Source organism: Glycine soja, chromosome 5 (assembly GCF_004193775.1).
Source record: "Glycine soja cultivar W05 chromosome 5, ASM419377v2, whole genome shotgun sequence".
NCBI lineage: Eukaryota > Viridiplantae > Streptophyta > Magnoliopsida > Fabales > Fabaceae > Glycine > Glycine soja.
The window spans coordinates 8,372,443-8,387,568 of NC_041006.1; the positions used below are offsets into that span (position 1 = coordinate 8,372,443).

Here is a 15,126-nt window from a genome sequence, read left to right on the forward strand (position 1 = left end):
ACAACTAACATAAATTTTATCAATTAAAAACATGACTACACAAAGTTATCAACTTCACTAGAGCTTGTTGTTGTCATTGATCCACGCATCAGAGTAATGATCTCTTTGACAGATTTTGGTTTACACAACAAGGCAAGGGTTTCTTCTCGAGATTGGCCAATCATTGCATACAACTCGATTGATCCTTTAGAACTAAATTGCAAAAAAATGAGAAACATTTTCCCCACATCGTGGTTGTCATTAAGCTCCATATAGTCGTACTCAACACAACCATCCCCTACATATACAAGTTTACAATAAAAAATGTCAAGTAAGCTTCTTCCACCTCTGATGGCATTCGTAACTGCTTTCCCCAAAGAAGCAAGTGGCATTTCCTCACTAATTTTACTAAATTTAAGACCATTAGGACATTCAAACAATAGCCCCTTAAAATGTGGTCTCATATCACCATCATAATACACAACAATAACGACTTCCTCCATCTTTAAACCAATACGTTGAATATCTTCACAATGCATTAGGCTATGTTAGACCACCAATCGTATTTATTAGCATCATGTACTATTAACTCTTGACTCAATTATCAACAACAACCAAGATTGAACCGACAAAATAGACGGTTCAGATTGTGTCAAGCTCTACAAGGGAACTACTAGTTTGTTAGACTATCACAAATATGGTTGTTAAATCATAATATAAAATATTAAATTTTACATTTTCAAAATTAAAACACCTTTTATACAAAAAAAACACAACGAAATCATGATTTTGTTATACAGTGGGGGTGAAAAAAAATAACCAAATGAAATCGTACTTTTGTTACAAATTTGGGGGTGGAATCAAATATCACAAGGAATCATGATTCCGTTGTGATTTTTGGGGTATATGGCTATACTTCGTCACTTGCGGTATTAAAAGAAAAGTAAGGAGCTTCGAACTTAGCTTTGAAGACTAGCCTAAGCTAAAACACTATCTTTCCAGTTTGAGAGATGGAAATGCCTAATTAAGTAGCCAAGAATCATCGATTTCGGAGGGGAAATGAATTTAGGAAGGATTCGATCCTAAGTGACATTGAATCAGGTGGGGATATAAGCATTGCTATTTCAACAGTTGGTGTTGAAGGACTGAATGCCAGTCGAAAGGCACATCTATGACTTAATACCTAATTTGCCACAGAAGGGCTCGATCCTAGACCTAGGCGCAAGGGAATTCTTTTTGGTATTGAGAGTGATTCCATGGTACGGAGATTTTCGATTACTTAGCACTACCAAAAGGAAGGAGAATAAGGGAAGGTGCTAAGCTTGATTGCAACATGAGTAAGGGCTTATCTTGCTCATTTCCAAATGGATGAAATTGGAGCTAGCCATATAGAAGAAGACTCTCTTCATAGCTACAAAGAGGATAAAAGGTGGGAAGATGACTTCCACAACAAGAGGAGAAAAATATACCTCTATGAAACCCAATCAAGATGTGAACAAAGGACACTACCCAAACTCTTCGATATGCACTAGCTAGGCAATCCCTTTACATAATCTAATAATTGGTCTCTTGCTACCAGATCTTCCCTTACGGATCTGCTGAAGGGAGGATTGAAAAAAAAAACAAGGCATATTTCATATATGGTGGTAGGGAGGGGAGCATACTTACTATGGATGTTGGTATTGGTTGACACTGGTATATAAGTCATGTTATACTGTTGAATAACAAGTCCTCAAATTTTCTAATTCTAGATAATTTTGGTGCTTGGGAGTCCCTAATGATTAAATGAACCAAGATTTTACCATGATTGCGATTTTAGAGAGACGCGAGAGCGAAAACCTATGGGGTTGCTTCTGTAACTGGATAACCAGCACCGAAAATCATTTTTACATTGGATGGTTAGGTGTTTTGATGATTCCAACTTTACTGACCACAACTTATGTATTTATTATCGCTTTTATTGTTGCCCCTCCAGTAGATATTGATGGTATTCGTGATCCTGTTTCCCAACTCCGCACTACACTGATAGAAAACACAACCCTAATCACAGAAGAAACCATTCCATTACTACTAAGACTTATTCTAGCTCAAGAAATCACACTAAAGCTTGGCTATTAGCTACATGCTTATCTAAATCCTGTTTGTATAAAGAAGGCTTCTCTTGTGTGAGACAAGAAAGATGACCTTGAGCTCAAGACTGACATGGCAAGCATCCATGTCACATAATCTTTCTTCTAGCCATGAATCCCATTATTGATCAAATCAGGGTAGATCCAATTCATTGGCAAATGAAAAACCAACTGTTTAATTTTATTAGAAAAAAACCTAGAAAAGAATAAGAGTCACTAAGACAAGAGCTAGGTAAGCAAGAAGGAGAGGTTAGAAAAGGTGGGGCAAGGGGATTTCCATCTCTAGGAAGATTATGTCCAGGATTCAGGTTAAAGATTGCTTTCCATCTCAGTTTCTACGTGGGTGCTTAATCATACCTAATTCTATAACAAAATCGTGATTTCATGGTGCAATTGGGAGTGAAAAAAAATAACAACGAAACCATGATTCTATTATGTTTCCTTCCAAGGGCAATTTCGGGGTAAAGCAAAAAGGCACCCATGTGGGAAGTTCTTGTAGCAATTGTGGTAGTGCAAATAGTAACTCCCATGATGATTGGGCCTATAACGGGTTCTACATCTACATGTACTGTCAAACCAGGCCCATAGAAATGAAGCGGTTCATTTTTTCGGATTCGGGTTCCGTTCCCATTTTGGATCTCTGAGTGATCACCACTGAACCACACGCCGTTACGAAGCTACCCATTTCAGAGGGTCAACACATCATAGCACTGAACCAACGGCGGCCGAAACCACCGTTCGACGCCGATCTTTTTCCACCGTTTCTTCAAAGTTTAAGTATTAACTTTTCTTTCTTCTTTGTAAGGGGTTGAATTTTTGGGGTAACACCTCTGATGTTTTCATTGCTTTTGTTTGTTTAATTTTGTTGACTCTTTTTCTTTCTTTTTTGATTTTTTTTTTGTGTCGTTTAAGTTAAACACTGATTATGAGCCTTCTGGAAACTCTGATTGATAGTGATGTGTAAGTGTTAGCGTTTACTCTATTGTGTTGGGATTTGCATTCTCTTGTACAGATTTGGAAATAAAATTTGAAGATATTCACTGGTAACTTAATTCTAGAACAATATGTATACTGTTGTTTTTCGTGTTCAGAAATGCAGCTGTATTATTTTTACGGGTAAATTTTAGTTTTGGTCCTCAATTTTTGGTAATAATTGGTCCGAGTCCCTACACTTAAAAAACGATTATTTTTTCTAATTGATGAATCTTGTCGTTTTAAAATATAGAGATTAAGAGCAATTTTGACCCAAAATTGAGGGATGTAAAACACATTTTGCCGTGTTGTTATTTAAGAGCATGTTTGGTATATATTGCCTTTTGAGAAATAATTGTTTATTCTGTTACAAGGTTAGAAAAAAGCAGTTATTCCTCCTTGAATCAAACACACACTAAGATGATATTGTTAAGCAGTCATTCGTTTGGATGGAATATAGACATCGCAGATGTATGCATGCCAACATACTTTTTGGCAGATTTATGTCAAAATCAATGGCGGATGGTGGAGTATGGCAGAAGGCCAAAATTCTGCCATATAAAAATGCCATTGCAGCCTATGACGCTGCCATAGAAGGCCTCCCTTCAAAAATTGCCTATGATGGTTGGCAAAATATCGGGCACACCATTCCACCATGGCAGCCATTGCAATGTCATTTTACAACATTGGTCAAAATCCGTAAAAAAATAAAGTTCTGGAGGTGTTTGGGGTTGGGAAAGGAGAGGAATGATACGATGTTCTTATAATTGCAGCTTTGTTAGTTTCCTGTTCTCTTTAAGCCTCAATAATTGATAGTTTTATTTTTAGTAAGCTCTTAGGAAGAACTTTTAAAAGGGAAGTAGAAGTTCAGATTGATGTGTTGTACTGCATCTTATTTATTAAGGATCTGAACTATAAGCAATCAAGGTGTTCAATTGAAATTGGAAGAGAATCACTATTCACCTCACACAGAGTAAAATGTAGATCTGTACATGTATTCATACTGAGGTTTTTTTCATAGCTATTTATGTTCCACCCTGAAGTGAAATAAAATTGTTTTTCAGAAGAAAGTCATGGCAATGAACCATGCCAGGTCTATTAGACACATTCTTACCACCAAAGAGGTAGTTGGGGTTGCATGCCAACGAACTTTCGCCACCGGTAAAGCAAAGAAAGGATCTAAAGGGGGTGCAGCTGCTGATGCACCCAAAGCATCAACTCTTAGCAAGGAAGTCAAGTCAAGTACAGTTGTAGGTGCCAGCATTCTCAAGGAAGGAACTGATCCAAAAATCCAGCCTGATTCAGAATACCCTGACTGGTTGTGGCATCTGCTTGATAAATGCCCTGCACTTAGTGAATTGCGTAGGAGGAATATTGATACACTATCTTATGAAGATCTAAAACGTTTTGTTAAGCTGGATACCCGAGCAAGGATCAAGGAGAATAACTCTGTCAAGGCAAAGAACTGATTCAATTGTCAAATGGAGAAATTAGGGGGATGGAGGGCTTGAAATAACAGTGTGGAGTTTTTCCATTTCTTTTATTATTTGATGGTTCTCAGTCTTGCTGGGATTCCTTTGAGTAATTAGCATACATGTATGCAAATTAAGCGGAACAAAAGCCAAAGAATTGCATGGTTTAACACTTGTTTCTTTTCTTTCGATTACTTTTCTGTCTGTTTTTTTCCCTGGGATACTTGGTAGATTAAATATGATTGCCTTTGTTGATTGAACAGAACCTTGTCAATAATTGTTTTTTCTCTTTTTTTTTTCCTTTAGCTTTTGAAGACTTATTCGACATTTATTATAATGTTCTTTAAAGAGGATTCTTATATAGGCGGCGAAGGAATGTCCTTCCCCTCTAACACAGAATTGTGGTGAGTACAGAACGGTAATTGCTCATTTGTGCACATTAAATTTGCTTTCGTTCAAGAATCACATTGCCTAAGTAAAAATCTACATAAAATTTCCCATTACATATTTTGTGAAAGATAAATATGGAATTTTTAATTTTCGTAATCATTTCTGATAGAAATGCAATGAGATTTGTTATGATTGGCATTGCTCCCATTATGTGATTCTTCTTACAAGAATGGTATATTGTACTTCACAAACATAAACTAGTACCACATAATGCAATATGTATTAAGTTATTTTTATTGCTTCGTGTACATGGGCCATAGTTTTGACATTGCTATCGAACTTCATGGGTGTAAGCCACCATCTCTTGTCCCCCAGCCAGTGAACTTAACTGGTGGGTGATCCAATGGTTATCTCACTTTTGGAGGTTTACTTAAAATGCATATACTATTTCCCTTTTCTATGATTGACTTGGTGGAGCCTTCTTTTGAGGGATTAGTCATATACCGGAATGGGTTTGATGAACTTTTTAATTGCTTACCTAAAAAGGAATTTACCCTTCTAAAGTGGGACTTGTTTTCTGTTTTCCTTTATTTTATTTTTAATTATGAAAATTCACTTTATTTTTATTTTGTTAAAAAATCTTTGAACATAAAAATAATTTTTATTTTTTAATTATGAAAATTCACTTTATTTTTATTTTGTTAAACAACCTTTATTTTAGTTTCAATGTAAACAGTCCCTTAGTGTGCATATATCTTTGATTTAATGAGTTGAATATACAGAGTACTTTAATTAAAATAATAATGATTTTTTTTATCTTCTCACTTTATAAATTATATCAAGTTAGAAGAGTTTAATCATTTTAAGATCCGGGAATGTGTATTGGTCATGGTTCAGTGGTCCCTGACTGGCTCCCTGCATCATTAATTTTTTTTATTTTTTTTCTTGATTGTAGTCCCTGTACTGTATCTACTTATCACATAGGAAAGTGTTTAATGTTTTCTAAATGCAAAATTGGGACAAGGAAAATTTGTTCTCTTTTATTTTAGAATTTTATTTTGAGATGCATGTATATATAAAAACAATAAAAGTGAGAGATAGAGATAATATTATACCACATTACGTATGGTATCAATTATTTGATGTTCAATCAAATAATTGAACTGTAATACTGAATCTCCATATGTTTAGATGGCATAATAATCTGGTGGTAAGAGCATATCCTTGACAATGAAACAATGTTTATAATCCAACCTTGTTCAGTGAACAGGATATTGTGAAGTTGTTAGTGAGGGTTGTCATGCTCCTAGAGCCCATGTGAGGGTTTGGTTTTTCTGACCCCTCACTAAAGCAAGAAAGAGACTAGCTGAAGTTAAAAGAGGAGGCAAAGAAAATGATACTAGTGGAGGGTGGAATTCGACATGACATGCATCATTGTTGTTAAAAGCAGGCAACCTCCTCTATACAGCTTTTGGATGTAATACCTATATGTTAAAAGCTTCCTTTCTCACATGTTCACTTTTGCTTTTGAGAGTTGTGATTCCAAGATCAATGAACATGAGTGGTTTGGTTGGACTCAGGTCACTGTTGAGCACATAGCAAAGACAGCTCACCAAGATCTTTAAACACAATCACTGCCAGCATATGTCCTAAGCAAGGTGAACTACCACTGTCTGAAAGGATTACCAACCCTCATTAACTTGCATTAAGGCCATTGATTCTCATGATAATTGTTCACCCCCTCAATTTGTACATTTCAGTTGTGGTGATAATAATTGTTGGTTTAGTAGATCTTGATGGCTTATCTGCAAGCATGAAGCATCTTGAAATATTGGATGGCTTCTGTTTTTTTATCTGTGGCTTAATTGCATTCAAAATTTGACTTGTGCCTCCTTTTTACTTTTTAAATGAAAGACCAATATTAGTTGTTAATTTGTTAGTTTTTATTAGTGGAAGGGTTTTGAACCCACAACCTCTCCCTCCTCCCTTCTCTCTTCAACCATCAAATCAACTTTATAACATTTAACATGTGCCTCTTAACTCTCATTTTTAGTCAGACATAAGAGCTGAAAAACTAGGATAATATGTTAGGATCAAAGAGGTTAGATATTAATAGCACAAGAAAGTAATTGATGATGGTAATAAGAAAGGAGTATTTCTCAAGTCTCAATTATTCAACCAATATTGATTTTGTTTTGTTCCGGAAAAATGTTTCTGGTCGATACTGGATAAGATCTTTGTGGAAGGGTAGAAACTTTATGTAATGGTATATTCTCACGAGGGGTACATCAGCCATGTCCACCACGCGTGCTTGCTTTTTTGTTATTTACATTTCTTAAATATGACAATGTCAAATTACTTCATTACCTCATGTTTACATGCTCGTCGTACATTAATTTCTATTTTCTTTGTTTAACCTTAGCATAAGTCCTAATAGTCATTGACTCATTATTCTTTGTTGAACCTTAGCATAAGTCCTAATACTCATAGACTCATTAATTGACTTTCTAAAGAAAAAAAAAAAAAAGAAATGAGCTGTGTTTCTCTATTTGTCGAATTATACGTGAAGAAGAAATGTACAATTTTTGTGGTAATAAAAACATTTGAAAAATGAAATTCAAACCAAGAATAGGAATGTATGAGAGAAGAAAATTCCAATAACAAAAGTTTCAAAGTAGAAGTAGTATTTTTCACGGCATAATTTCTCATACAATATTACTTTTATCTCTGAAACACTTTTTGTTTGGAAAAAAGTCTTATGGTAATATAAATTAGGTAAAATTGTAAATTTGGTCTCCCATTTTATCTTTAATTTTGGATTTTGTCACCCGATAAAATCATTCACAAATTTTATCATCGTATTTAATCAAATCATGCAATGTTGGTCCCCCAATCCACAATTAGACGTTGATTGTTACAAAGTAATGTTGACTGTCACATGTCACGTTCTTATTGGATGATGACTGTCATGAGTCATGTTCTGATTGATCAATAAAAACAATAATGCATGCATTTCATCTTTCATGGAGTTGACATCCAATCAAAACATGACACGTGACAGTCATCATCCAATAAGAACGTGACACGTGACCATCAACATTCATTTATTCAACGTACAATTGTGGGTTAGGGGACCAACATTGTCTGATTTGATTAAATACGAGGACAAAATTCATGAATAATTTTATCGCAGGACAAAATCTAAAATTAGAGTCAAAATGGAGGACAAAAAATACAATTTTGCCTATAAATTATTGACAGTATTCATTAGTTTGGTTAATGATTAATTTTTGTCAAAAAATTTAGCCATTTTTAATGAGACCGTTTTTTTTTAATCATGTTTTTTTATCTATAATATTTAAAGAGAACGAGTTGCACTAACAGTTTATTGATGTATAATTTTCGGTTTAGGTAAACGTATAATAATTGATTAGACCGAACCGAAAATTTCTAGCTTGTTCTTTTCATGTTGCCATGGCATCAAATCATTGGTTAATTAGGCCCATAAATTTTGATTTATTTATTTTAACTTTTAAAAGTTGGACTTTTAGGCCGAATGCTAAATTTAGGTTCACAAACACAAACAATTCAACTACTTTTAGAGAGGGCGGTGGGTTAGGGAGACGATTAGTCAGACCCCCAAACAATATGTTGTTGCTAAATGAAAGTTAATATTTTTGCACACTTAATTTTTGAAACTTTTTTTTACCTGCACTCCAATCACATAATATTCTTTTTTACTAATATATAAAAACACATTATTTTTTGGGATAAAATATATTTAATTATATAATTTAATTTTAGTCTCTAAACTTCATCTTTAATCAATTTGGTCTTTAAACTTTATAAAAAAAATTAATTTTTTTCTGATGATAAAACTCGTATGAGGAAAACACAAATCACTTTTTTTTCTCCTAAAATTCAGAAATCAAATTATCAAAATTAAAATATGAAGATTAATACTAATGTTTATAAAAATACAAGAACTAAAAATATATTTTACTTTTTTTCCCTCCTTTCTGTTAGAAGAATTTAGGAGGATTACAACTAAATTTGATTGCAAATGAATTAAATAATTTGTGACGGTTAAAAACTCTTAAAATGAATTAAATAATTTTTGGCAACTAAAAGTCTCCAAAAATTACAATTTCTCATTACTTCTAGGGCGATTTCCTTGTAATTTTTAATGAGATGAGGAGGAAGATGAAATAATAATGAATTTTGATGTCTTTTTAGTGTGTTTAGAAAAGTAGAGAGAATATAACTAAGTTTATTAGCCATGTCAAGGAACTGTTTAACAAAATTACCATTAAGTACCAACAAAAATATATTTTATTTTTACAAGGATCAAATTAATAAAAAAAAATTATGATAACAAAATTAATGCTGTTCAAGTTTTTTTAAGGACCCAAAATATATTTTGTACTTGTTATTTTGGTTGAACAATCGTATACGGCTAAGATGTGAATTGTGGAACTAAACTATCACTTTAACCACATCTTTATAGAATATAATTGATTGTCCAAAGACTAAGACTGATAATTTATTTTATTACAAGTTGCACCCAACATTTGATGGTCATTGGTGACATGAGTTCTGTCTCTGAAAGTGTGAAGCAAAAGCACCCTGCTTCAGTTTAGCCTCTATAATTACTTTAATACCTTTGTGAACAGTGAAATCTCATTACCATTGGTTCAACTTCCCTGCTTCTACCATCATTGCATCCAACCCTTCTTTCACTATTATTATTCATGTCCTTTGCATCCTACAAAGGGTTCACTGTTCTAAACCATACTCATCAATGAGATTTTAATTGGCATCTTAGAGTTCCCTTTTAAGATTCCAAGTTGAACAATTTTTATTTTTTCCTTCAGGAATACAACATTCCTTTCTCATGCTATCTTCTACAAATGGTCTTGTGATCACTTTCATAAACAATATTCCTCTTTTAAGTGCCTCTTACCTTTTCTGTGTTAACATTGTGAGAACAATTATGGCTGTTTCCATTCTCATACTATTTACTTGATATTATTAATTATGATCACATCACCAACCCACGTAGCCAACCTCAAGGACCCTTCTTTTTCCATGTTGTGTTCTTGTGATACTTATCATATTTGATTACTCAGTGTTCTAATGGAATTTTGCAACTAGTACAATTCAACCCTTTAATTAGTCTCATGTGTTGTCTTCATATGTATGCTTTAGTGCTTTTCTACATTTCTCACATGTGAATATTTTGGTTCCCTTTATACTCACTTAGTTACTTGTTCATTGCCATAATTCCCATGTAAGCTTTCTTGGGCTGTATTAGTTTTCTATATTCCTCACTAGGTCCAGCTTCCATACTCTTGTTTTGTGCTATATCAGTTCCATCCTCAATTACTCTTTTTCTTTCCCTTTCCCTTTCACCTTTTCAATCATTAGTTTCAGTGTGAGGTTGAGTTGATCTTAGTTTGTTCTTCTCGGTTTCAATTATTATCTGCTTTCATTTTGTTAAAGTTGTTACTTGTTAAGAGTTTTCAAATCACTAGTGTTTTTTAGCCTTTTCAATCTTGTCAATGCCTCCTACATACTTTCCTCTTCGTTGGGAGAGCACTGGGGACCAGTGGTGGTATGCATCACCGATAGATTGGGCTGCTGCTAATGGCCACTATGACTTGGTTCGTGAGCTGCTCAGAATGGATAGTAATCATCTTTTCAAGCTCACTTCCTTGCGCCGAATCCGTCGTCTAGAAGTGGTATGGGATGATGAAGAACAGTTCAATGATATTGCGAAGTTTCGTAGTGAGGTGGCACAGAAGCTGCTTCTTGAATCTGAGTCCAAGAGAGGGAAGAACTCTCTCATCCGTGCCGGCTACGGTGGATGGCTAATGTACACTGCTGCCTCGGCGGGAGACTTGGGTTTTGTTCAAGTCCTTCTTGAGAGGAACCCTTTGCTGGTTTTTGGTGAGGGAGAGTATGGTGTTACTGACATACTTTATGCTGCTGCAAGGAGCAAGAATTGTGAGGTTTTTAGGCTGCTATTTGATTTTGCTGTTTCACCAAGGTTTTTGAGTGGCAAAGGTGGGATAATGGAGGAGAATGTTGGGGACATTCCTTCTGTTTACAGGTGGGAATTGACCAATAGGGCTGTTCATGCTGCTGCTAGAGGAGGAAATCTGAAGATTTTGGAGGAGCTTCTTGCCAATTGCTCTGATGTTTTGGCTTATAGAGATGCTGATGGATCTACTGTTTTACATGCAGCTGCTGGCAGAGGGCAAGTTGAGGTGATAGTCTTGTCTTTCATTATGAGTTCTGTTTCATTTTCATGCACCAAATGTTTGAAGCTATAGCTCTACTCTTTTGCCTTCTTTCTCATAACCCCTTTCAGATTACTATTCTGGTGTAGTAGTAGAGGAATTCTAAAAGTTCTAAATATATAAAGTTTTGTTTGGTGTTGATTGAACATAGATTATTTCTTGATATGTACAATGAAGAAACCCCTCACAGAGAATATTTGGTATGGAATATCAGATAGCAGTAGAATTATTCTAATCTTAGTAAGATCCTTATTATTGTGAGTAATTTTTGCATGTTCGCATAGACTATATCCTCAGGCACAAGTAATTAAAGCTGAAGGTAATAGTAAAATAGTCTCTTTGGTCCTGGTTCTATATATATATATATATATATATATAAAAGATCCTTTTAACCACTTCACAAAGAATTAAGGAATGTAGTTACTGGTATTAAATTTATCAACAATTTATATAAATATCCTAGAGTCTTAAATTATTAAGATCTCATTCTCTTTAACATTTTAGCAGCTAATTAAGTAAAATATCTCATCTAATGTAATAACTTTTTGCATTCTATAGGAAGAGGAGAAGTGAATGAGAGAGTTAATTTGCCAAGTGATCTTCCCTTATCCTCATGAGAGAAGAGTCCAAGAAATTAATATATTATATTTATTTTTTATTGACCAAAACAAATTGTTGAATAATTAAGGGTATTTTTGTAAAAAAAAAAATAGTAATACAGTAGACAATCTTGAGGTTCCTTATCAAAAGAGACTAAGGTAAACTTTTGAAAAAAGGTTTCCATAAAAAGGATTGGAAGGAGTAATTTTACCAGAGACTTTTCTATCTTTTTTATTATTATTTTAATACATTTTGAGCTTTTGATTGGTTTTGCCTATAGGCACTGTTCAAGAATTACTCTATTGTTGTTGAGCTTCCCATACTAATGCAATTATGAACTCAGAGAGGAAGATCAGCCTCTTGTTTTATCTTTTCATTTCATTTTCTTGTAATGATATGACATTAAATCTGAAATAGTCTTGCCTCCTATGCAGGTAATTAAATATCTTACATCATCCTTTGACATGATCAACTCCACAGACCATCAGGGTAACACTGCTTTGCATGTGGCTTCTTCCAGGGGCCAATTACCAACAGCTGAAGCTCTAGTCTCAGCATTTCCCTCACTTATGTCTCTGAGAAACAACTCTGGAGAAACTTTTCTCCACAGGGCTGTGTCCGGTTTTAAATCTCATGCATTCAGAAGATTGGACAAGCAGGTTGAACTTTTGAGAAACATGCTGAGTGGGAAGAACTTTCATGTGGCAGACATTATCAATGTCAAGAACAATGATGGAAGAACTGCTCTTCACATGGCCATCATAGGCAACATTCACACTGATCTTGTGCAGCTCCTGATGACTGCCCCATCTATAAATGTGAATATATGTGATGTTGATGGCATGACCCCACTAGATTACCTTAGGCAACACCCCAAATCTGCATCATCAGATATACTAATCAAAAAGTTGATCTCAGCTGGGGGAATGTTTGGCTGCCAAGGCCATAGTTCAAGAAAAGCAATAGCATCACACTTGAGAATGCAAAGCATTGGAAGCAGTCCAGGGACATCATTCAGAGTCTCAGACACTGAGATGTTTTTGTACACTGGCATTGAGAATGTGTCAGATGCTAGTGGTGATCATGGAAGTGGAGGAATGAGTTCATCTTCATCTGAACACATTCCATACGATCTGAATGCCACTGAGAATCGCGTACCAATCGCAGCCAAAAGGCCTAGTACTGTGAACCATGCAGCAGCAAGTTTGAAGAGAGTTCTTCTGTGGCCTAGGGTGAAGGACAAGAAATCTGAAGGGTTCAAAAAGTCTTCTACAACAGATGAGGGTTCAGTGGACTCATGCCGGAAGCGGAATAACAGCTTTGATGAAACTCCAACCCCACTTAGACAAAGATTTTCTAGGCCATCTTCACTTCCCAACAACAAAAGAACTCTTTCTGTCAGGAGTCAGCAATCAAGTCCAAATGCCAAGAAGAGGTTTGCTTCAGGACCAGTGCATGGAGTCATACAATCCATGCCACATGCAAATGTTTCTGGCAGATCAAGGTCTAGTTCCTTTTCAAAGTCGTCAATTTCTTCACCTAGATCAATAGACAAGCAAAAGGGCATTTTCATTGACAATGACATTGCCGGACCATCTTGCTCAAGTCAACCATCACCACCACCTGATGATGATGAATCACCAAAGTTGGTAAAGAGAACTTCTGTTGGAAGGAAGTTGAGGGACCATTATTTCTGTTTTGGTGCACCTGGCATTAATGTCAAAAACTCAGTTCACAGGCAGCAAGAAAGCCAGAGTTACAAGGCTCATGTTGTTGCAGTGGCTTAATGGGATGAGCTTATATAGGTAATTCTCCTGACCAGGCTAATTCAACAAATAAGGGATGAAGCTGATTCATCAACTTTAAACTTTACTGTTAAGGGTCCCTTGGGGGTTCCTTAGTTGCAAGCTTTTATAGATTATATTTTGTTACTTAAGGATTAGCTCATCCTCAACTTCACTTGTTAATGGTAAAATGCTGTTAAAATATGATTATCATATTAGCATCAAATTAACTCAATTTGGTGCTTAGTAATGTAAGAATTAGTGTTGCCAATGTACTGATTAAACCTTTTGGATTAAGCAGTCATCTGCATTTTTGTTAGATGATTATCTACTAATCATGTGCATGAATGAAACTCGAAGACATTATACCTATATAATGCCTTTTAAAAGGGGCAAATAAAGAATGAAAGCACATAATACTCTTATAAAGATGGACGTTAGAAAGCAAAAGACAATGCATGAGTGTTGAAAGTGTGAGAGATGAATTTAAAGGTCACTTAACCAACCTACTGAAAGGAGTTGGGAAGATGAGAAGTTAAAAATATATTTGGATCTTATTGATGTGACTTGAAAATAAGGGATGGAAAAGATCTAAGTTATCTAACATAACAGTTCCAAGGATTAATGCTTTTAATAAATGTAAAACATGTTTAGCACTTGCTTGGTAAGAGTGAAAAAAAGGGAGAATCAAGAAAAATGAATTAAAAAGTTGATAATATGTATTTAAAAAGAAAACATTACGTTTCAACTTTCCTTTTTTCACAATTCTTCCTCTGTTTTTATTAAATTGTATCCTACTTCAACGTATATCTTGATTTTGATATAAACTGTGTTTTATGAGTATATTAACTGAAGTTACTGAACTGATTTACCTTTGGTGTGTAAGTGTTCATAATTTTTAGCCCAAAGACTTGTTAAATTCGACATAGAGAAGAACTGCAAGATAGCGTTTCTTAATGTAAAATACTTTTTTTTAGAGGATAGTATGAAAGTGCACGAATTACAATCAAACAGTAAAGGATAGTATGACAATTCAAGGAAGATAACTGAGCAAACTTATCTTTCTCATAACCTTTTAGTGTACAATAATCACACTAAAATTAAAACATATGATCTTCTATATACGATCCAAATCTTTTAATATATAATACAACAAGTCACATTCCCTGCATGCTCACACAACTAACTTTTGTGCTATCATTATTTCATATTAAATTATGCACAATGCTTTTGTAGCTTAAACAATCTCAGGATGGATCTTGACATTTTGAGGATCCTGGACAAAATAATACATCAAACCACTTATATATAAGTATTTAAAAATTTAAATATATATTATATAAAAAGACAAGCTTGTAATTTCAATTAAAATAATGTTTTATTGCATTATGTGAATAACATTTTAAAAAATCTTTAAAAAAATGTTTTACAACTTTTTTTTTTTCAGTAAACTCCTTTATAATTGATAAAATATTGAGTTCCGTTCCGGTTATTGATT

At 34.4% G+C, this 15,126-nt stretch overlaps 2 protein-coding genes across 5 annotated transcripts; both read left to right on the forward strand.

The window, feature by feature from the left end:
- The first annotated feature begins 2,733 nt into the window (after positions 1-2,733).
- LOC114412278 (39S ribosomal protein L54, mitochondrial-like) lies at positions 2,734-4,814 on the forward strand. Of its 4 annotated transcripts, none has more exons than XM_028376104.1 (2): positions 2,734-2,885; positions 4,145-4,814. In XM_028376104.1, exon 2 carries the CDS (start codon positions 4,154-4,156, stop codon positions 4,547-4,549), a length of 396 nt encoding a protein of 131 aa, XP_028231905.1. In that variant the 5' UTR covers positions 2,734-2,885; positions 4,145-4,153; the 3' UTR covers positions 4,550-4,814. The 4 variants fall into 4 exon arrangements, with proteins under 4 accessions (XP_028231905.1, XP_028231906.1, XP_028231908.1 ...); XM_028376105.1 differs by having other exon boundaries at positions 2,737-2,929; XM_028376107.1 differs by having other exon boundaries at positions 2,737-2,908.
- A 4,709-nt stretch (positions 4,815-9,523) lies between these two features.
- LOC114412279 (ankyrin repeat domain-containing protein 50-like) lies at positions 9,524-13,947 on the forward strand. Its single transcript, XM_028376109.1, has 2 exons — positions 9,524-11,211; positions 12,279-13,947. Exons 1-2 carry the CDS (start codon positions 10,504-10,506, stop codon positions 13,629-13,631), a joined length of 2,061 nt encoding a protein of 686 aa, XP_028231910.1. The 5' UTR covers positions 9,524-10,503; the 3' UTR covers positions 13,632-13,947.
- The last annotated feature ends 1,179 nt before the right edge of the window (positions 13,948-15,126 follow it).